Source organism: Larus michahellis, chromosome 2 (genome assembly GCF_964199755.1).
Source record: "Larus michahellis chromosome 2, bLarMic1.1, whole genome shotgun sequence".
Classification (NCBI taxonomy): domain Eukaryota; kingdom Metazoa; phylum Chordata; class Aves; order Charadriiformes; family Laridae; genus Larus; species Larus michahellis.
The window spans coordinates 152,123,947-152,147,945 of NC_133897.1; the positions used below are offsets into that span (position 1 = coordinate 152,123,947).

Genomic DNA, 23,999 nt, shown 5'->3' on the forward strand with positions numbered 1-23,999 from the left:
TTTTTTACAGATGCAAAACTACTACTCCTGATACAACTCAGTCATGATCATTTCTTTTGTTTATATAAATCATGCAAAATTATAATACCCTGTAAAATACCCATCATATCCTTAATAGTATCTAAGAATGTACGTACTGATGTGTTAGAACAGAAATACACTGAGACTAATATTTTATTTCTGACAATGAGCAGTAACAGATAATTCACCAGGAGTGTCAGAAACTGATTATACAGAATGAGATTCATCCCTTTATACATTATAACAATTTCCAGCAATTTTATGGAATGCAGGCTTCTTGAATGGACCCCTGCAAGCAGGCCTTTATGTTTAATAACCTTTGATAAATTTTCCTTTTATGAATTTCTGATCCATTTTTCAATCATTTTTCTATATATAACATCACATGCCAATGACTTCCACGACTTAATTATGTATGTTGCAGAAAAGTTCTACCTTTTTGTTTTAAATCTTCTGCCTGACAAATCATTGAGCATCACTACTTATTTTAGTGTAAGAAATAAATAATGAATGTTCTTTATTTACCTGATATACAATATTGTCATGGTTTCAGTTGTGATAAAGTTAACTTTCTCACTAGCAGCTGATATAGGGCTATGTTTTGCATTTTGGGATGGGAAACAGTGTTGCTAGCGCACTGGTGTTTTGGTTGTGGCTAAGCAGTCAAGGCCTTTTCTGCCCCTCATACAGCCCCAATGGCAAGTAGGCTGGGGGTGCACAGGAATCTGCAGGGGGACACAACTGGGATAGCTGACCCCAACTGACCATGGATATTCCATACCATGCAATGTCATGCTCAGTATACAAAGCTGAGGAAAGAAGAAGGAAGCGGGGAGTATGTTCAGATTATGGTGTGTCTTCCCAAGTAACCATTGCGCCTCATGGAGCCCTGCTTTCCTGGAGATGGCTCAACACCTGCCTGCTGATGGGAAGTAGTGAATTAATTCCTTGTTTTGCTTTGCTTGTGTGCAGCTTTTCCTTTATTTATTAAACTGTTTTTGTCTCAACCCACAAATTTTCCCACTTTTACTCTTCTGATTCTCTTCCACATCCCAGCTAGGGGAGTGAGTGAGCCCATGGTCCTAGTTGCTGGCTGGGGTTAAACCACAACAAATATTCATAATTTTATGAATCCTTCATATACTTTCTAACTTATTTCTTTTCAAGATTTAAAAGCTTTAGTCTATTTTATTGCTCTCCCCGTAGATACTGTTTCCATTCTTTTTCTCTTTTCTGTACCATTTCTCATGTTATTATACCTATGTTGACATACGATATCAGAATATTAACGCGGTTCAGGAATTAGGTCACAGGGAAACTGCATTTAACTTCAAATGTTTAAATTTTTAAAATAGATGAATTTACACTCAGGGTTTCAAAATAATGAAAATTCATTGTATTTCATTTGGAAACATGTAAAACTGTTAACCTTAAAAATAGTTTAAAAGTTTATGGGTTAAAAATATTTATTGAATTTGACACAATTATTTGAGTAGGCTTTTTTAACTTCAGGGTGGGGTGGGTCATCATTTGTTCAAGGCTCATTTTTGAAGCTCTAGATTGCTGCATTTTGGTGTGTTTTTTCACTTGCATGATCTACTGTATGCAGAAGAAATAAACATACGGTAAGCATACAAGAATGGCTTATTTTCTTTTTCACTGACTGTTATGTTATGACTGTAAATGCTGTGGGTTCTGACCGGTCACCTGCATATTGGATGGCATGTAATTATTAAAAATTACTCTCACACTGGTTTGACATTGTGTCGATCCTTAATATAAAGAAATTGCTTTAGCAATTTCATAGGACACTGAATGGTTTGTTTTAGTTACTAGCTCATTTTACAAGTGAATTTGCACCCTAAATCACCTAAAGTGATTTTCACTGTCAAAACAGATGGACAAGCAGCATCTGAAGTTCTGAATAGTCTGTAGTCCCCATATAAGCAATGTTTTATCTTGTTGTCAGGATTTATTCATGAAGTCAAAGGGTTTCATTCATGTATTCAAAATATTATACTTTTAGCTGTTATGGCTTGAGACATAAAAGATGGACTTATGAACATAGATAGTTTACCCAATGTGTAAAATATACTAACAATTTTAATCCAGAATTTAGAAACAAGAGTGATTTGGGATTATCTCTGCAGGAATTACTGTTCGCCCACAGCCCATCACTTACTTTGCTGAATAAAGTAAACAGAAATCATGGCAGATACTCAGAACACATGACAAAGAAGTGTGAAGTTTCAATTACTCTGGAATGACAAATGAAACAATTACATGTTCTGGTTCTGGGATGTTTTTTGGTTTGTGGGTTGGTTGTGGGTTGGTTGTAGGTTTGTTGTGGTTTTTTTTCCATGCCTTGTTTTGAGATTTATGTTATCCTCTGCTTTATGTGCAATACCTTTTTCCCCACTGTACAACTCATGCAGCATAAATTACGGCTGTTTCAGCCTTACTTGCAAGATTTGCTGCTTTAGTCACTGATGTTTCAGTGAAGACAAGAGCAATCAGTCTCCCTCACTACTCCAACAGTTGCCATCCTGAGACAATAGTAAATGACCACATCAAAACAAGTGCAGTATTCTGCTGGAGTAAGCACAGTGAAAGTGTTCCCTGTTAATTTATCAAGCCATCTTCCTATCTGTATTTTTTCTAGAAACTGCTGAGAGACTCCAGACTTTTTTGCATTTTTTTTTTTTATTACTGATCATGCTTTTTAAGTATTCTTTAATAAAATGGCCTGAGCCTAGGCTATTATTTATCTGGGTTCTAGAAAACAGAGTTACAAATAAGCAATACAGGAAGCACTCTGGGCTTCTTTGTCCAAAGACGGATAGAGGGGGCCATGAAAGCACAAACATGGTATTCAGTAAATCGTTGCCCAAGAGGGATTATAGAAAAACCTGAGTACTTGTCTCCCATATAAGGATTCATGAGAATTATTTTCCAATTTATTTCTGAAAGTTGGTAAAAATTTGGGAAATAAAATAGTATAATCCTACCTCTGTTGAGAAGAATGCATGTAAAAAGCCCATCCAATGTATGATTCATTTGAAAACTGCTGTTGGATATCTCTTTGACTCCAGATAAGAATAACTTCATATATATTTGAAAGTTCCATCAGAATAATGAAAACATGTACTTTCAGATTACGCTTACAAATGTTCACTTTTGCAGTACTCATGAACATAGGACAGATAAGAAATTAGGATCAGCTTCAGAACTGTTTCTTCAAGAGAACTGCATTTAAACACTAAGATACACTATTTTTTGCAACAACAACAATAACAAAGTACTTCCTTCCTAACATTGTGTACCTTAATCAGAATAAAATATTTTATACCATCAGAGAAATACAATAAAAGGATACAGTAGAAAAATATAAAGGAAATCACTAACTCTGTGAAGCCTCTACATATAAGGTAAAAAAAAAAACAAAACGTAAATCCTTGCATGGATCCTGTCATTCAACCTACAGTACCTGAGAGGAAAACTTTCAGGCTTTATTTTGACAATAAAGTGGTCCTACTCCTTCGAGAACCAGTTAAGTTATCAAGCCATCTTGATACCTTGCTCCCTATGTGCCTCACTGTTCTCTTCAACTCTTGTGTTACCTACTTATCGACACAGAAAGAAAAAGGTTTTTACCTGTATCACTTCCTGGTGCAGTTCCTTTATGACTGTGTAAATGTCTGAGCCAACACAAAGTTGGCTCAGGACAAGAGGTAATGGGCACAAACTTGAGCATAGGAAGTTCCACCTAAACATGAGGAGGAACTTTCTTATCCTGAGGGTGGCAGAGCACTGGAACAGGCTGCCCAGGGAGTTGGTGGAGTCTCCGTCTCTGGAGACATTCAAAACCCGCCTGGACGCGTTCTTGTGCAACCTGCTCTAAGACGACCTTGCTCTGGCAGGGGGGTTGGACTAGATGATCTCCAGAGGTCCCTTTCAACCCTATGATTCTATGATTTCTATGATTTTTAAGGTAGGGAATAAGCTGGAAATAAGAGTGGAAACATTTTTTTCAAAAGCAGTATCACTTTGTGGCCATGTAAAGTTTGTACCATAATGAACCAAGGTGATTCTGTGACTATGTTTGACTCCATGCCTGACTCAAGTACAGACTGTAATTTAACAAATAGTTGTCTCACCAAGGCTTGACTCTATTATATGCTAATAAAACATATGTACCAGGTAAGCTTTAGGTTACTGTAGTCCAGAGGAAGACAGGATGATTCATGACTCTGGTCATTTACACACCCCTATAAGATGAGTGGGACAACATGAACCAGGGGAAGGAAGGTCTCCAACATGATCCCATGGGTCTTCAATTCATGAGCTAGGACTGTACAGATCAGCCAACCTGTCTAGAGGAAAGGCCATACCACTGCCTATCCATGAAGATGAAAGAGACCACAAGAGACTTCTGGACCTCAAAGAGATGGTTGGAGATAATAAATTTTTGTTTGTTGATTATGACTGTAAACAATGATTTCCAATAAGGAAAAAAAGGTAAAGCTTTTTTCCCCACCAGGACAGTCAGGCATTTGAGAAGGTTGCTCACACAGGTTGTGCAGTCTGCATCTCTGGAGGTTTTCAAGAGTAGGCTGGACTAGACAGCTCCTGAGTTCCCTTCCACGCTGAATTATCATGATTATAAGATTCCATCATTCTGTCTTGTGTTCCCTTACCTAGTTATGTAGACACATACATAACATATTGAATTACAGGACTCAACTCTTGATTTGTACCTTGGGTTGGTGTGTATTTCCATGGATACGAGAGTTTCTTGAAGTCGCATTCTCCCTCTACTAAGGACTGAGTCCTTAGTATTATTGTAAGTGTCACAAGGTAACTAAATATGTCTTTAAAAAAAAGCATAGACTTCAAGGTCGTTACTGTTGAGTGACAGAATGAAGATTTTACTTATGTAACTCATGGCTATGCGTGTCTATTCTGCCTGAAAAGTCTGAGACATGTTTATGCACTACACTTTGAAGTACAACCTGAGAAATGGACACAGAAAAAAATCACTAGAACAGGGTACCATGGAAGAGCCTTCTATTTCTTCAGAAACACGCAAGAACAAATAGTACAAAATAACAAATTTTGGCACTATTTTCAAAATTTGAACTCAACTGTATCAGATTATAAACCATCTATCATCTGGGGGCATTTAACGTCCTTATTAGGATCATGTTACTCAAACATTACTTTCCTGAGTCCCTCCTCTGAGCATTAAGAACAGATTTCAAAACTTTGTATAGTAACTAGTGAGAAAACAGTAACAATATCTAAGGCACTATCAACAGTCTTCATCAACAATAATAATAATAAAAAAAAAACGATTACACTTATCACTTTCTAATTTTTCTAATTTGAAGTGCTGTTTCAAGAAAACAATAGCCAGGCCTGAGATGGGATTTTTCCCCCCATTTTAATCACTGCTTATGAGCACCTCCGCTTTGCATCTTGTCTGTTTTGTTTTTTTTCTCCAACACATTATTGTTTTCATTGGTATTTGTACTACTGAGTGTCTGTCTACTGTACTACTGTCTGTCTCTGTGCTGCCACATTTATATCAGGCTGAGGTCTTCCTCTGTAGCATTACATATGAGCATCATTTGATCTAGTACATTGACTGAAAATAAATCTAACCTATTCAGACGCTGGATGGCTGCATAAATCAAATAACTGCTTTGTTATAATGATATGATTGAGAACCTGTTGTGTTAATGCATGCATCTGTTGTAGGTTAACCATCAAAAACAGTATACTTAATTTTTAAATGACTCCTGAAGGCTAATTTGTATTGTAGCTGAACTGGCCATTAAAAATTACCATGTAGATGTCTAACATGAATTAACTTTATCTCCCCCTCTCAAAAAAAAACCCAAAAAAATCAAACCCCAAAATAAAACCCTTTTCCATAATAACTATCACCTGTCTGCTCATCCTCACTTTGATTTTAATTAGCACTAGTTGGTGTATTCTTCACTAATATTGCTTACACGTTCTTCAAAGCACTGAATACTTACTGTTTTGTTCTTTCATAGCACTAGTAAAATGGGATTAAGAGTCAGGAATACTAATTTTCACCATTGTTAAATTGCAAATCACAGTAAAGCCATGGCAAATGGCACATAAGATGCCACGTGTATTTTAGAAAAAGTATAATTGAGGAATATGAGGATGAGAGACTTTGTATTCTAGATATTACAGGAGGCCTATCGTGCTAAAACTGATTGTCCCAAGGAATGATTCCAGGGCATCAGGCTCATCTAGAGTGAATGGGCAACATTCAGGTTGGGTAGCACTTGGACAAAGTTTCCTCTGGGCCCTTCTCCATTGTTCTAAGATATAATTTTTTTTTCTGTTCTTACTGCTTAAAATGTCTGAGGTAACGTGCTGTTGTCACGTGTATTATAAACCTCCAGGGTGATATTTTTACAACATGGTATGAAGGTTACAAGCTTGTGAAAATGTGTGATGCTATCAAAATCCATAGTGCCATTCTGGAATAGTGATCAATGACTACCTTATGAATAACGAAGATGAGCCCAACATATTCTTGTTCATGCTGTCAATTGAGGTGGAACCTAGGACAACTTGATCCCACAACTGAATCTCATTCAGTCTCAGGGAGAGGAATCTTGAGCAAAACAGATCCTCACACAACATTAATGATCAGGTATTCAGGACTTGGGAAGAAAGTGAGGAGCTAAGTTATTTCAAAGTGAAGAGAAAGCCACAGGCTGATATGTTTCATTGCTTTAAATAAGTGATTAAAATGGTAAAAGGGAAGAGAATATATAGGGAAGAATGCAAGGAAAGTATGATACAACTTCTATAGAGGAAAGTTATGATTGACACATCAATTAAGGTTATTTTAAGGAATACATGGTTGAGTGGATAACAGGGAACTCATTGATACATCCTGCTTGGATTTAAAACCCTACTCATCTAGTACTTTCCAGAGAGTCTTGAAGAATGGCTAATTAACGAATGAAAGATCTATTTACAGGTACTTTACACATGATTTTAAGGCAAATGTTGGTTCAAGAAGTTTCTAAATCACTAACTACAGAAGCTGGGAGACCACACAAGGGGGAAGAGCACACCATATCATCCTAGTGTCTTTTATTCTTTTCCTAAGCAACTGCTATTGCCACTGTCAGACAGTGAACTCGCAACATAAACAGTTACTGATCCAAAATGGCTATTCTTAATGATGTTCAGATGCTACTGCAATACCACGCTACATCATCACCAAAACTTCATAAAACTATTTTTTTCTCTGTGAAATTTATTTAACTTAGAGGTAAATTACGTTTAGTTTATTTATCATAAAATTTATTCTCCATAAATATTTATTTAAGCGTATTGTTTCTCTACAAAACACTGTGTATTATTTGCCTAACTGCTTTCTAAACATACTACTAATATTTTAAAACTTCACTAACAGAGTTTGCAGGCTTGGATTCAGAAAAAAAGCCAGCAAGTGCAATATTACAACACTTGAAATTAAAATGTAATTATCTTCTTACCAAATGTAAAGAGAATCTACTGTTATAATCAAGAAGGCTGTGTTTAAAGCTACTGGTCAATCAGTACACGGATATTATTTTCTTATGACTACATATTTTCTTATATTTTTATTTGAGCTTCCAGCCTTCATAAATATATACTTTTAAAATGAGAAATGGCTTCACAAAACTCTTACAGGGAAATTATGATTGCCACCTATTTGTAATGAATAAAGTGTGCTCATTAAATTGTCCTCAGCTGTGCTATACAGAAGAGTAAGCAAATTAAGTTCACAATATAAAAATATTGAATGTAAACACATCATCTCCACTGAAAAATTCATCAGGAATGTTCCCATGTCAAAGATAGATCCAAACTGATAAGAAACAAATAACTAGTTACTTGGAATAAATTCTGATTTGGCAACCAAAACAAAGACCCACATTTTTCTGTTCTTTCTCATTCATAAAATCTGCAAGGGAGTCTTAAGCTAACAGGTTATCTTGACGAAGTCTGATATATGGATCAAAAGTTGGTTTCACCAACACAAATTTCATTCAGTACGTATCATTTTACATTGTATCTAGATTTATACAGGAAAAAATTGTAATTTGGCTAAAATCGGAAACAGAGTGATGGTCAATACAATACTTCACTTAACTATGGAAAATTCTAAGCCTCCTTTACATTTTACAAAAATTAAATGGGAAACATTTTGAAATACCCACGAATATACTATCAGTAAGAGAGAAGTGAGGTAAGTTATTTTGTTTTAAAAGGAGTAAGTATATCATATTTCAAATTTATCTTTGATAATAGAGTACTTAGGTGTCCTACTATTTAGTATGAACATGCCAGTGATAGGTGAAATGTTAAACACTACACAAAGATTTTCTTAGAAGTACACTCTTAGGAGAACAGAGCTGAAAACTTTGCTGTTTTGGTGGTTTTTTTTCATGGTAGAAGTGAAGTACATTTTCCCTACAACATTTGAGAGACTGATACACTCTCAAACACCTTCACAATAATGCACATCTTCATGTTAAGAAATAATGAAAAAATTGCATGATGTGTTCTTTGAAAACAAATTGCGATCCTTATTCAGACTACAACAGTAGTTCCTTGAATCAGAGTTTTAAGCACATACTTTACGACAACCATTATTTTCTATCACTTTCCAGTCTATCCACCAAAAACATATTGGTTAATGCAAAACTAATCATTTCAAGTTCAAGTAGTCTAATAACTTCGCAGATTTATTTTTTTTTTGTAATAACAAAATGTGTAGGAGGAAAAATTGTAAAATTGTCAACTTCTTTTTCAACAACAGCTAGATTAAGCTGGTAATCAGGCACAGAAGATACAGAACAATGTCTCTGCCTAGGACAGTGAGAAATATATACTTTTCATCCTCACCTGCTCTTATCTGACTATTCTCAGCACATCTTTCATAGAGTCATAGAATCATATAATGGTTTGGGTTGGAAGGGACCTTAAAGATCATCTAGTTCCAACCCCTCTGCCGTGGACAGGGATATCTCCCACTAGATCAGGTTGCTTAGAGCCCCGTCCAGCCTGGCCTTAAAAACTTCCAGGGATGGGGCTTCCACCACCTCTCTGGGCAACCTGTTCCAGTGTCTCACCACCCTCACGGTGAAGAACTTCTTCCTAACGTCCAGTCTGAAACGTCCCATCTCTAGTTTTAATCCATTCCCTCTAGTCCTACCATTACCCAACATCCTAAAACAGTCCCTCACCAGCTTTCTTGTAGACCCCCTTAAGATACTGATAGGCCACTATAAGGTCTCCTCAGAGCCTTCTTTTCTCCAGACTGAACAACCCCAACTCTCTCAGCCTGTCCTCATAGGAGAGGTGCTCCAGCCCTCTGATCATCCTCATGGCCCTTCTCTGGACACGTTCCAGCACGTCCATATCTCTCTTGCAGTAGGGGCTCCAGAACTGGAAGCCGTACTCCAGGTGGGGTCTCACGAGAGTGGAGTAGAGGGGCAGAATCACCTCCCTCAGCCTGCTGGTCATGCTTCTCCTGATGCACCCCAGGATACGATTGGCTTTCTGGGACGCTAGTGCACACTGACAGCTCACGTTGAGCCTCTCGTCTACCAGCATCCCCAAGTCCTTTTCTTCAGGGCTGCCCTCAAGCCAGTCACTGCCCAGCCTATATCGGTGCTTGGGATTGCCCTGACCCAGATGGAGGACCCTGCACTTGGCCTTGTTGAACTTCATGAGGTTGGCATGGGCCCACCTCTCCAGCCTGTCAAGGTCCCTCTGGATGGCATCCCTTCCCTACAGCATGTCAGCCGCCCCACACAGCTTGGTTTTGTTGGCAAACTTGCTGAGGGTGCCCTCTATGCTACTGTCCATGTCACTGACGAAGATGTTAAACTAGACCGGTCCTAATACTGATCCTTGAGGGACTCTGCTTGTCAATGGCCTCCACTTGGACATGGACATGGACCCATTGACAGTCACTCTTTTCCAGTCAGTGGGGACTTCACCAGACTGCCATGACTTTTGGAATATAATAGAGAGCGGTTTAGCAACCTCATCCACCAGTTCCTTCAGTACCCGTGGGTGTATGCCATCGGGTCCCATGGACTTGTTCACTTTCAGGTTCATCAGATGGTCATGAACCTCATCTTCACTTACAATGGGCCGTTCTGTCCGACCCCTGCCATTGTCGTTGAGAACCTCGGCCTTCTCCGTATCACTTGTCACCAGCTCCCCTGTTTCCTTTCTGAGGGGTCCCACACCCTCCCTAGTCGTCTTCTTACCATTAATGTACCTATAGAAATTTTTGCTGTTTCCCTTGATCTCCTTGGCTAGATTTAATTCTAACTGAGCTTTAGCTTTTCTCACCAGGTCTCTTGCTGTTCGGACAGCCTCCTTATATGCCCCCCATTCTAGCTGTCCTTTCTTCCACTCCTTATAAAGTTTCTTTTTGTGTGACAGTGTGTCCAGGCGCTCCCTGTTCATCCAGGCAGGTCTCCTAGCATTCTTTCCTGCCTTCCTCTTTGTTGGTATAGTTTGTTCCTGGACACAGAGAAGGTGATCCTTGAATACTGACCAGCTGCCCTGGGCCCCACTTCCCTCTAGAGCTTTGTCCATGGCACTTTGGCCAGCAGATCCCTGAAGCGATCAAAGTCTGCGTGCCTAAAGTCCAGGGTCATAAGCTTGGAATACATCCACCTAGTTGCCCTGAGGATCTTAAATTCTATCGCTTCATGGTCACTGCAGCCAAGGTTATCCCTGGGTTATGTATCCCTGCAGCCTGGGTTATCCCCTATAGAGTATTCTGGGAAGGAGGTTCTACCACTTCGTCTATACAATTTAACTCGAGTCTTAGCAATTTTCTTAACAATTCAGACTAGAGTATATGCTGGAATCCAGAATACCCATGTCAAAGCAGCCTAGAGAACCATTCCAGTGATTATTAAATATTTCCTTAAAAGCGACCAACAGGCAAATAAGGCACTGAGACATTCCAACCAAAGTATCCTAGAGGCAAGCATTAGAAAACTCTTACATGTTCAGATGCTCTCAGAATATTTAACTCTGAACTTCCACATGCTGGATAAATTATCCCATAATGACATTGCTATTTGTTTCACCAATGAATGTCTCAAACCCTAACTTTTCACTTAGGCAAAAAAGGAACATTTCACTAGATCTCATTTATTTTCAGATTTTTGTTTTGTTGAGAAAAAATAGGGAAAATTGTTTCCTCAAACTAATTTTCTCTTAGTTTCACTTCCAAAATGAAAAAAAACCCACCTTCATTCAATTCACGTTATCAAATGTCAGAATCAGCCCTTGATATCACACAAGAAAAATCCTGAAGAACATCTATGCATTTTTTTTCCCACTACTTAAATGAAACTGGCCTATCAAGATTTTCTTAAAGGAAAGACTTGTTATAAATGAAATATTAAAATAACTGACTGGAAGACTATGGAAAGTTATCACTTCATGAGGAATTCCAAGTCTTGTCTTGAGGATAACCCCAGACTACCTACTTGATGTATATTCTAGCTCCTTGTTTTACTTAGAACCAATAAGTAGGGATATTTTGTTACACATCAGATGTGCAGAAGAAGAAAGTTTGAGGGTTTTTTTTTAATTAATAGGTGTAATAGTCATGTAAAGCAACAAAATGTCTAAGAAAATATTTTATGATACTATTTACTATCCAGATCAACCAATATGTTTTTAGTAGTTTTACAAATTATGTACTATTTGTTTTCCAGAATGAAAGAACAAAAGCCTGGTTTTAGTTTTAGAAGTATACTTCTATGTAGACTTTATGAACTAAGATATCTTGAACTAAACATCAAGCTACAGTCTAAGGGGATATAACGTGTTACCACTATAAATCTAATTAACAAATTGTTGTTAATTAAGCTTTCCAAATCTATTTTTCCTAACATATGGGGGGGATACTTTTGCATAATTAAATACATCAGTCTAATTCAGGTAATATAAATGACAAGCTAAAAAAAGAATATGCTCTCAATCTATTTCTCTACACATGCAATTATTATATTAGCATTGTAATTTTTCATGTTTTGTAAACAGATAATATGAGAATTTTCATATATAAAGTAATCTTATTCTATCATTTAAATTTAGCCATAGCCTTTTGCATAAAAAAATTAAATCATTGTTTGAAGCTCATGACTGAATACATAAAACACATTCAAGAATAACTGAATGCACATTTAGCTATTCAAGTGATTCGTATTGTCTGTGTGTCATTGGTGTTACCTCACTAATAATTATTATAAATTATTGTTTAAAAAAATTATTTTAGGTGACAGCTAGTTCAAAAGATTTCAGTTTAACAGCTTGAAAAACTCAATGGCAATTAAGTAATATTCTAATACAGGTAATTAACTATGTAGGTGGCAGTATGAATTAACTCAAATTATGAAATACTATTTGCTAAAGCCGAGACTCAGTGTATATGCTTCTACTATACCCTGAAGTAGTAAGGAATATTACTTCTGAGCACCACTTGTAGAAACTGAGACTGATACTTTTGAAACAATACAATTATCTTTTTTAGGATATTTTCTTATTATAAAATTAAAAATAATTTAGTTTGTTTTGTCTATGCTATGTTTGTTCTTTTCACATTAATAATAAGAAAACAAGACTCTACTGACTTTAATGCGGCTAGCCAACCACCTGTTGCATCACCTGTTATTCAAATGCCTCTCTCTGTTGTGCAGAACCCTCATAATGCTTTATGAATCAGTTAAGAGCTTAAGATTTTAGTGGAGACCATCACTATTATTTATGGTTTTGTATACATCCTCTGTTTTGTGAAACAACAGTATATCTAAACCAATATAACAAACACAAGTATTTGTCATATTCACGAGTTTTTTGAGTAGTGTGATGCTATGTTATCATAAAAGCACCAGGCCAGAAAACCACAGAATGAATAATTTATATTTTGTACTTAACTGAACCTGATCTTGCTATTTCTTCTCTTGTTCTACACTGAGAGCAAGAATTGCAGAAAGAATTCTAGCAAAAATATTGTTACTACTGCTAATCAACAATCAAACAGAAATCCTCCCTAAAGGTAGTGTATATGGAATAAAATCAAAACCTGAAAGTGCTGTAGCTACTCGTCTTAGGGTGTTGTATCTCATGGATCAGGATGGAAATTTCTAGATCAGTGTAACACCAGCCATATCCCCAGCCCATTATTTAGTGAGACCTCATATATGGTACAGAAACTCCTCCAGAGAGAATCTGTGACCAACAGGTGTGACCAATGCTCCTTCCCCCAGCTCTGTGCTGAAAGGAGTCCGTGCCATTTCCTTTCTGACATTATGAAACTCCCTGAAACCTCCACCAATCCTTATCAGTCCATTCCATTCTGTTTCTAAATATATACATTTTAATACAATAATGGTTAAAATGGTTAGATCTACAGACAATAAGGTGAATGAGTCTATAGTGCTTTTCATCTCAGTGTTAGATCCTTTGGAAATTATTTTACAGCTGTGATTGGAATATCAACATTTATGCCATAGTAACAACCATTACTATTTTTTGTTTGGTTGCTTGGTTTCAACAAGACTATGTATTGACAAAGAGAAAAATAACAAAAGTTATCCTTCCACATTTCACCATCTTTTTTTTTATCCTTCCACATTTCACCATCTTTTTTTTTTACCACAGTAAAATTGCAATAGTTTACTTACCATATTGTAGGTGGTTCAGAACCTTCTACTTCCAAATAATCATATTTTTCTTCCATTTGGAAGTCTGTAAATATGAGCGAGATAGTATCACCAGGCTCTGCCACAATTGTCCATGTGCAATCCGCATTATTATGATATTCATTAGGAAAGTTGGGGCTTGAGATGATACCACTGGATCCTCTCATAGTTCCTCCACATGCATCCTCAGCTGTTAAAAAAATTGTAAATGTCATTAAAATCACTCCTTAGAAATTTATACTTTCTTGTTGAGAAGAGAAGTTTATTACCTTTTAGGTGAGCAATTACTTATGTTTTTTCCTAGCACGTTAGCCTTGGAATGATGATGAATAGCTAAGGTGTTAACAAGTAATTGCTTCAGATTTCAATTATTTAAAAATCATTATACTAATGCCAGCACATATTTTTGCAATCTACTATTTATTATTTTGATTAGTATTGTTTCACTCACTTTACAATAGCATGCAAAAAATTCATTATTTCCTCTTCTAACTAGAAATCTTTTCATAAAGCAAATTGAGTTTAATCCCTATCATATGCAGTGTCGTTACATCTTCCACATCTTCCGCACGTGGCATATCTGAAAGAACTTCATCAGAGTGTATTTGACTCTGACACAATAATGCTCTATTTTATAACATTCACTCTTATGTTGAATAAACTTGGTAAATATTGGAGATTCACAAAATCAGTTCTAACACCAACAGAACTAATTCTGGGAGAAAACAATTCTCAAATAGTGATTCACAGTTTTCATTCAGTAAGGTTGACTGATGTTTTGCATCTTCTGTCTTCATGGTACATATATGCCTAGTAACTCAAAAATTGGTTTTGAGGCTCTCATGTCAATTTTTTTTTTCTGTGAGATAATAAAACTGATTGTGAATGTAGTTATATTACTTTCAGAAATGGAAATAGCTTTCAAATAACTTATACGGAAATACCATGTTACTAGATGGAAATACCATACGTATCACATCATTACTTATTCAGTTTATTACCTACGTTTGAAGCATACCTGAAAAGCAATTCCTGTTTCTGCTTAATTAGAGTGCTAACATGAATAAAACTTGCCCTAGATCCTGAAAAAAACGTCAATACTGTTGAAAAATTAATGAAAAAGATTAAAAAAAAACTTAAGGAGTACAGCATCACAGGAAAAAAAAAGCTTTAAAGAATTCTGACACACATAATGACTCACTTCTAACAGAAAGAAAAAATTTAATGACTGTTGGAAACCTCTTAATTACAGTAGTTTAGGAGTTTAAAATACCAGGATTTGTCTTTTAAAAATTCTGCTAAATTATTATATGACCAGATAGAAAAACTAAAGTAAAAACATATCTTGGCTTTAATCTTACTAATTAGCCAGTACACTTAGCATCCAATAAATACAATAAAACTGAGGAACCTCATCACATCACAGGTTCAGGTCCTTTACTGGGAAAGGAATAAAAAAATATAAAATGGTAACAATGAAATTTTGGTTTTATGCATTAAGGACAATCAGTAGAATAATTTTTAATTGTTAGTTCACGGAAGTAAAATGTCCATTAAAACAATGGGTAACGTACTGGTTCAATGATTTTAAAGGATCTGTATATTGATTTTTAAATATTGATTGGAATGTGTTTTATGAAGTACTGATTCAAAAAAGTTCTTATAGGTAAATTTTCACAGCTAAATTACTGAAGCTTACGCAAACTGAAAACACAAATAGTAGCATGTAAAATAGGTTTTCAGCTCATGGAACAAATTAAAACCAGAAACCTAGGAGTATGATGCAAGACCAAAGATTTTGGAATAGCTTTCTCTGAGACTCAAAAGTAGAACGCTTTTGAAAAATACTGTACTACAGAGATTATTTTTCCTTTTCACAAATGAGTTACAGAGAAACCTATCCTAGTTCTTAGCAATATAAAAAACTGTTCACTAAAAATGTTGCTATACTTTACCAATACTTAAAAGAAAAAAGAGTGACTGTGTTTAAAAACACAAGCTGTGTCAATGAGCATGTCCGCTATTTCTGAGCCACATCTGTTCAGAGCTTTTTGCCAAAATGTAATGTTGCTACAACAGCAAAATGGTACAGACAAATCATGATGTATTTTGTTCTGATTCATGTAGCGAATTTGCTACAAATAAAATTAATACTAACTACATTTAAGTGCTGTAAATGTAACCAAGAGAACACCAGACATCATATTAGCCTCTGTTATACACGCATTAGCCCAATAAATAACAGAATTACTGTGCTGTGTTCCTATAGACCTCCACCTACAATATCATTTGCTTGGGATTTATTTGGTTCCAGTCTTGCAGTCCGATCCTCATAGGTAAAAGCTCACACCTGGGAGAAGGCTAACAAACATTAATACCCATGAAAATGTTTGGCGCCTTAAGTTGTGAAGCCACTGGAAAAGAGATTTGATCTTCAAGTAATCTGGCAAACACCGAAGTTGACAGCGGTTCTACCACTGACTTGATAGTGCATAAGACCCTGACAAATAAAAGAAAAGGTAATAATTGTTTCTGTGCAGTCCTCTCTTAGCACCTGTATTTCTATCACATTGAAACAGCATAATTGCTTAGATGGCAGCTATGAAACATTACAAGTAAAATAATAACTGATAAGAGAACTTTTATGAAGACTAACAGTGGCCAATCTTCATCACTATGCAACATGTCCAATAGTGACACATGAACAAGGAAAAAAGGGGGGAAAGATGATCTTTGCAGTGATTTCTATACAGCGCCCTGAGAATCCCCCTCTTTCTATGCCTTTTCCACAGCTTTCTGAATCACCATTGTCAAACCACTGAGGTAGGAGTCCTCAAAGATATTTAAGTGCCTAACACTACAACCACTGCAATCAAAATGTAATACCTAAACAGCAGTTAAGCACCTAAATGCCTTGAAAGAATTGTGTATCTGTCCCCATTCTTTTCATTTCCAGTTACCAAATATGGAGAAAAACAGTCACAGGAATGGTAAGAAGGCTATACTTTAGTTAAGACCTGACAGAATCTGACATTGTGCAATTACAAATACATAGCTAACATTGATGGCATTTAAAAAAACAAAACAAAACAAAACAAAACTTTAAAAATTCCTATCCTGCATTTTCAAATAAAATTTATTTTCTCACGTACTGGGAAAATTTATCTAACCTACAAACTTGCAAATGTGATATGAAGGCATAAATGCAAAAAATACACATACAGCCAAGATGTCATTTTTCCAAACATACTTCTCTGATCTTAACCATATGCTGAAAGGGGAAGATTTTTCAAAGTGATATGCAAGTGGGGACTTGGCTTAGAAAAGCTTTTCAAGGTATTATGAATTCAAATGAAGATCTATATTTGAATATGCATAAGGGCTCTTATGCAGAGACAGTATCACTGATATTATGATGTGAGTGATGATTATGAGAGTACAAAGATTTTAAGGGGTTTGGGATTTTATTTTGCTTTTTGTGTAGACAGACTGTTTTTCATTTACATAAATAGATACATGCAGCTTTTTCTTTTCTTCTTTTTTAAATTATGGCTAAATGCCCATTAAAAAATTTAATGTGAAATGAGTATATATTTAAGTAATTTCTGGTGAAAATTAATTTACATTTGATTTCCTAACCATCTTCCTGGTTTGCTGTTCACTGTTTCTTTTTCATAATAAATTTTGAAAATATATTTCTCTAGTTAGTCTTATTTAATTTTCTGCTTACTCTTGTAGGTTTCAGTGATATTCAAAACAACATTACATAAATATTGAACCGCAATTTTCAAGAAGATAGATGATCAAAGACAGGCAATGTTATCAGTGATTTATAGACCATGCAAATTCATTGATTTCAGTGAGAATTCAATGAGATTGCATGGTACATCAAGCTTTAATCTGGCATACAATGTATCACGTTATCTATACAGATATTTATAGTGTACCGAACAGTTAAATTTAAGTGCATAACTCAACTCATCATAGTGTAATAGATGTCTGTTCCCTATTCTTGAAAACAATGTGAGAAAAAAAAAAGCATAGCAACTTTCCAAGTTAAAGCAATGATATTTACAATTGTCAATAAAAGTTATAAGCAAGGTGAGACACTTTTGAAGAAACCCATCAAGAAAAGCTGAGAGGACCTGCAGTAATCCCTCTATACCTTGATCTTAGCTACACAGTCTATATGAAATTCATGGCATACACTTCACAGTGTAGTTCAGGTACAACCCCAGACATACTGATGTCTCTTTTTTCAGTCATATTAATTATTGCTCTTAAATATACATATTAATAACTACTTCTCCTCTGAAGATCATGAAAGATCTTTACAGTAGAAAGCAATCAATTCTTTGAGAAACTCCAGTTCTCTTAAAAAGAATTTAATATAGCCAAACACGTAACATTAACTACTGATTACAGTGGTGTGGTGAAAAACTGCTCTACCTGTTTCTGCATAGCAAACACACGCACATATGTATGTGTCTACACAAACTCTAACCATCAACAGAATTTTATTTGAGGCTCAACTGCTGCCTTAAGTATTGCTATCTAACTGTTACGATTTCTGACGGGCAACTGAAGAAAACAGGGACCCTGAAAAATGGCATTCTCTATCACTGCATATTTATCATACATCGAACATAAATTAACCACTTACATGCATAAAATAATTATGTGGAAAGTGAAGCATAATTCTAAGTATTTTCAGATGTTTATAAAGGAAAGGTATTGCTTTTATGTCCTTCTGAAACAGCTCATGATTATTTGATGCAGTAAAGTAGAATGAAAATGGAAACTAATTATGTAGATAGTCCTTTTTGATGTTTTTCCAAAACCACAACCCTTCAGCTGTAATCTTGATTCTGACAGAAAAAAAAAACAGTTTTGTTATAAAATTCTACCACTGTTTTCTAACTAAGATTTTTAATCAATTACCTTCAAAGTAAAGGGTAAAGAAAATGAGATTATCTCCTCCAGGCAGTAACTTGACATGACAAAGCAAACATTATTGTCTATTAAAAAGGCAATCTTAGTTATCTTAGCTATAACTTAATTTATACAAACATTTCTGAATCAGAAGGTAGTTTCTTTCACAAGGACCTTGTCTCTTTTTGTTACTTCTGAAAGTTTGCCAAAGGCTAGCTCTAAATAAAAAATAAATAAATTAAAAATGCGAGATAGCATCCCCATTAATCACTGTTTAGAGAGGGGGTTTTGTTTTTAATAGACACTCATTATGAATGTTTTAAAATATGTCTATAACAATTATATAGAACTATTTACCAGTTTTTTTGAGGAAGCTCAGAATTAACTTGGCTATTACTACTACATAAGCATTTTATGCTTATTATTTTCCCCTTTATAGGTCTGTATGTTTATACACTGAGACTGCTTTTACAGAGCACAGCATTGAGAAGCAGCTACATAACACATTTTGAACTTAATTTTCCACAAGTCTGAATTTGCTGGTTTATCTGTCAGCAACTTTCACAAATTTCCAATGTCACACTTGGCCAGTGTTTAATCCAATGCTCTTATATACACTCCAGCTTTGCAATTTTCTGCACATCGTATACTGCTTTAATAAAAAAAAACAAAACAACCAACCAACCAACTACTTAGAATGTGTTTCTTATTAAGTTCCTTCATTGTCTGTGCCACAGACAAGCAGCAGAAAGGAAACTATACAGGCTGAAGTGGAAAGCCCCTTAAAAAGTTAAGCTCAGTTTTAAAGTCTATAGTATAATAATCTGATTATGAAATTTGCAAATGAACATAGTAATAGATTAATGGTGAGTTACAGTAATATCTGTAAGAAGCTCCACAGGTAATGCCATTTTCTAGCAGAGTTCCCTCTGCTCCCACTTTTGCACAAAGTACAACACTTACTCCTTGCAAGTTTGTACAAAGTACAACACTTACTCCTTGCACAAAGTACTACACTTACTCCTACCCACCTCTCTTGGAGAGCCCGTATGCATCTATTGCAGGACTCCAGTTTCCCATGCTGCATGTATTTGCATATAGGCACCTGAGATGTGTCCCTGGTCACCTCACTTTCTCAAAAAGAGTGCAAGAAAATCCCTCATCGCCCCATGAATGCTTCCCCCCATTCCCCAGTCTCCGACAAACCTGCAAGCTTTGGTCACCAACCCCAATAAACCTACTTTAAAGACCTCCTCACTAGGTTAGCAAGCTTTTTGGCAACGGTGTTCTTGCCCCACTATATAAAAACTAGTTATCCAACTAGTTTAACTCAGTCTTGATAATCTAATATTCAAAGTCAGAGAATAAATTAATGGGTCTTTAACGTGTAGAGAACAGCATATGTAGTGTAATGCATATTACATTTTAGTTTCATTTAATATTCTGATATATCCAAAAAGTCCAAATATGATGAAAGATCATATATGTACAAATATAATGAAAAATAATATATAATATATCATACATAATATTGTATTACATATTATGTATATATATTAATATAATTAAAGATATAGACATATGTATATCTAATTTCTGAGAAACAATTATATGTTGGCTCTTTCTACAAACCTGCAATAATAAAAAATGTCAGCCTTTGTTCATAATTTATCCTCAGAATAACCTCACATCTTTCAGAAATTTAAATGCAATGATTGCAAAACATCCATCAACTCAAAATCTTTTAAGGATAGCTTTGCAGAAGATTTTCCATTAATAACTTAGCTAAAATTCATCCAGCTTTTGAGAAGAGGGACATAAAACATTTCTTGAGGACATATGGAAGTCTCATTTTCTATGGCTTTGTGTTGCAATTTGTAAAACTTGCATATTTTAAATTCCAAATAAACCCAAGGATGATTATAAATTGACATGATTCACATCCTCAAATCCCTTCGCTTTGCACTTGTATGCTCAGTATAGCTGTAAAATTTATACAGCTTTGACAGCCAGCAAAAAAATCAAACAATAGCATCTGTAGCTAAAAAGGTGAGGAAGCTCAGGAGCTTAAATGGTGCTCTGGCAGAAGTTAAATGGAATAAATTGCCTCCTAACCTGCCTCTTTTGAGATAGAACCACAAAAATGAGCTATGCCATAGGGAAAATACTACCAACACCCTCACAGCTTAGGTCTACCTAGAGCTCGGTACTGGGCAAAATTGTCAGGGGAGCTGCAGGAGTGACCTGTGTGGGAGGAGGCCATAAACTGGCCCGTGCCGGTCACAGACGGTTCCAGGCGGTTCTGCCAGCAACGCCGCCGACCCCCCGTCTTACAAAATGGCAGCTACAGAGGAGCTGCGGGAAAAGGCAGGAGGTAACATGGGAGGAGTCACAAAGGGGAATACAGAAAGGAATGCCTGCGAGGACACACCGAAGACTATACATATGGAACGTCCTGGAGGGAGTGCGTGCCCTGGAGGAAGCCATGCTGAAACAAAGGGTAAGAGTGGGAGACTAGGATGAGGGAAAAAGGAAACCAGGAGGCGCTGTCGCCTCACACGCCTCCCCGCGCCTCGCCTCGCTGTCAGGCTGAGGTGAGGTGCGGCGGGAGCAAGGGGAGCAGAGATCGGGAGGGGTGAGTGGGGTCTGGAACAAAGTTGACCCAGGTGAAGGGGGAGGAAACTTCTTTTCCCTAAGTGTTTAAGTTTTTGTCTTCTTTTGTTTCTCAGATCCTGAATCAGTAACTAAATGTTTGTGTTAACTGGCAATAAATTAAAACTCGGCGAGACCTGTTTTTCTTGCAAGGAAATGTCACGTTGTGGGTGTGATCTAGGTGAATTGGGCTCTTCGGAAGGGTTACCGGAAAAGTAATTGTTTTCTAGTAAACACTGCACAGTGATCTCATGTATTATTTTATCTACAAAGAAGAAAGGAAAAATTCTAACACTGGAAAAATCTTGTCAGGTAAAGCCAATTGTTTGGAGTTTTTTATTGAAAAAACACACAAACATGAAATGTGTGCAGTCTGCTGAATTCTAACCTACATATTTGTAAAGCATCAGAAGCTGTTCGGTTAAAAATGTACATAGGTTGTTCATTTTTTTAGAATTTTTTGTTCTTCGAGACTGACTTCAAATTTGATGGATTAACTCACAAGCATGTTTAACAAAGTAAGATAACCAACTAGTCTGTACATCAGCCAGCTGTTCCTTTACTGCTGTTTTTCAGCAAGAGAATGAAATACATCTTTTTCTCACATAAAAATGAACGTTGGGGAGGGATTACTGCTTTTATTGCTTAAAAACAAGACGAGGTAATCTAAATGAAAATATTTGGACAGGCCTTCCTTGTGTAAGCACAACAGAAGAAATTAAAAAGAAAAGGTTTCTTGCTGATCAAACTATTTCCTTTGTGAAACAATAAAACTTAGCAATTCTGCATTAAGATATTAATTCAGATCTCATAGCTTTTAAGCCTGATATTAACTGTTTGAGTTGCTGAGGAGCAGAAGACTTAAAAGTTCATTAAAAATGGAATACAGAAGGAAAGAAGAAATTACTGCAAAGAAAAGGGGAAAAAAGACATAAAAGTAAATATATCAATTCATCAATTTGAAAATAAATTATTTTTATTTTCAGTTATTTTTAATAACTGAAAATAACAAGGTTTTTAGTATGGTTTTGAAATTAATTTTGTCTTTAAAATTTCTCTTGTCTTTAAACCAAGCTTGGCAAACATAAGAGATGTTACACAACATATTAGTTGAGATTTTAGAAATAATACAAGAACTCTTGCTATTTTTTTTTTTTCATTTCTCAGTAAAGGGACTATATTAAAGTATGAGTTTAGTGATGCTTGATTTTTATATCTGGTCTTGCAGTTTTGCCTCTGAATCACAAAGAAATTATTAACACAGCTGTAATTGAGACACTGCTCTATCAAAAAGAGGATTATGCTAATGTATAAAATAAAAATATCACAAGTACCTAAGTATTTAAAGTGGTACTTATTTGATTTATCTGTTATTAATTCTCTCTGTGAGAAGAGATCAGGGGCCGCCCACATGTTGGAGGGAGACAGTTTCAGACAGCCCCAAGACACACCCACCCACCACTGACCAAAACTGAGGCAATCAGCAATGCTGGTGGCACCTGTGTGATAACATATTTAAGAAAGGGTAAAAAACACTGTGCAGCAACTGACGGAGAGTGGAGGGAGGAAAATGTGAGAGAAGCAACCTTGCAGACACCTAGGAGGGGGGGAAGGAGGGGTAGGAAGTGCTACATGCACCGAAGCAGAGGTTCCCTTGCAGACAGTGTAGAAGATCATAATGATGCAAGTTGTTCCCCTGAGGCCCATGGAGGGCCACGGTGGAGCAGATATCCATATTGCAGCCTGTAGAGGATCCCATGCCGCAGAAGGTGGATAAACCCTGAAGGAAGCTGCCATCTGTGGAGAGCCCATGCTGGAACAGGTTCTTGTAACAGGAACTGTGGCCAATGGAGAACAGCCCATACAGGAGCAGTCTGTTCCTTAAGGACTGTGCCCCATGGAAAGAATCTACACTAGAGCAGTTCTTGAAGAACTGGGATGGACCACATGCATGAGCAGGGGAAAATTGTGAGAGGAAGGAGGAAGTGTTATGGACTGACAAAAACCCCTGTTCCCTGTCCCCCTGTGCCACTCCAAGGGAAGAGGGTAGAAGAATCGGGAATGAAGGAGTGAAGTGGCGTCCAGGTGGGGTCTCATGAGAGCAGAGTAGAGGGGCAGAATCACCTCCCTTGACCTGCTGGCCATGCGTCTTTTGATACAGCCCAGGATGGGGTTGGTTTCTGGGCCGCAAGTACACATTGCGGGCTCCTGTTGAGCTTCTTATCAACCAACAGCCCCCAAGTCCTTCTCCTCAGGGCTGCTCTTAATCCACTTTTTTGCCTAGCCTGTATTTGTACATGGGATTGTCACGACCCACATGCAGGACCTTGCACTTGGCCTTGTTAAACGTCATGAGGTTCACACGGGCCCATCTCTCAAGCCTGTCAAAGTCCTTCTGGATAGCATCCTTTCCTTCCAGCATGTCAACTGCACCACACAGCTAGGTGTCATTGGCAGATTTGCTGAGGGTGCACTTAATTACACTGCCCATGTCGACAGTTCTGAGGAGTTTGTTTCAATTCAAGAAACTGCTAGATATTTCTGAAGTGGGAACAGGCTGAAGAGAAGGATATAGGTTTCAGAGTCATGTTGGAAGGGGGAAATCTA

General features: G+C 36.6%; 1 protein-coding gene across 3 annotated transcripts in view; it reads right to left on the minus strand.

Moving 5' to 3' along the window:
- The window catches only part of CSMD3 (CUB and Sushi multiple domains 3), a 684,352-nt gene that overhangs the window by 478,327 nt on the left and 182,026 nt on the right, over window positions 1-23,999 (minus strand). For all 3 annotated transcript variants that reach the window (XM_074577705.1, XM_074577704.1, XM_074577703.1), the window contains exon 5: window positions 13,791-13,998. In XM_074577705.1, the coding sequence (XP_074433806.1) occupies window positions 13,791-13,998 (208 nt within the window). The remainder of the gene's footprint in view (window positions 1-13,790; window positions 13,999-23,999) is intronic.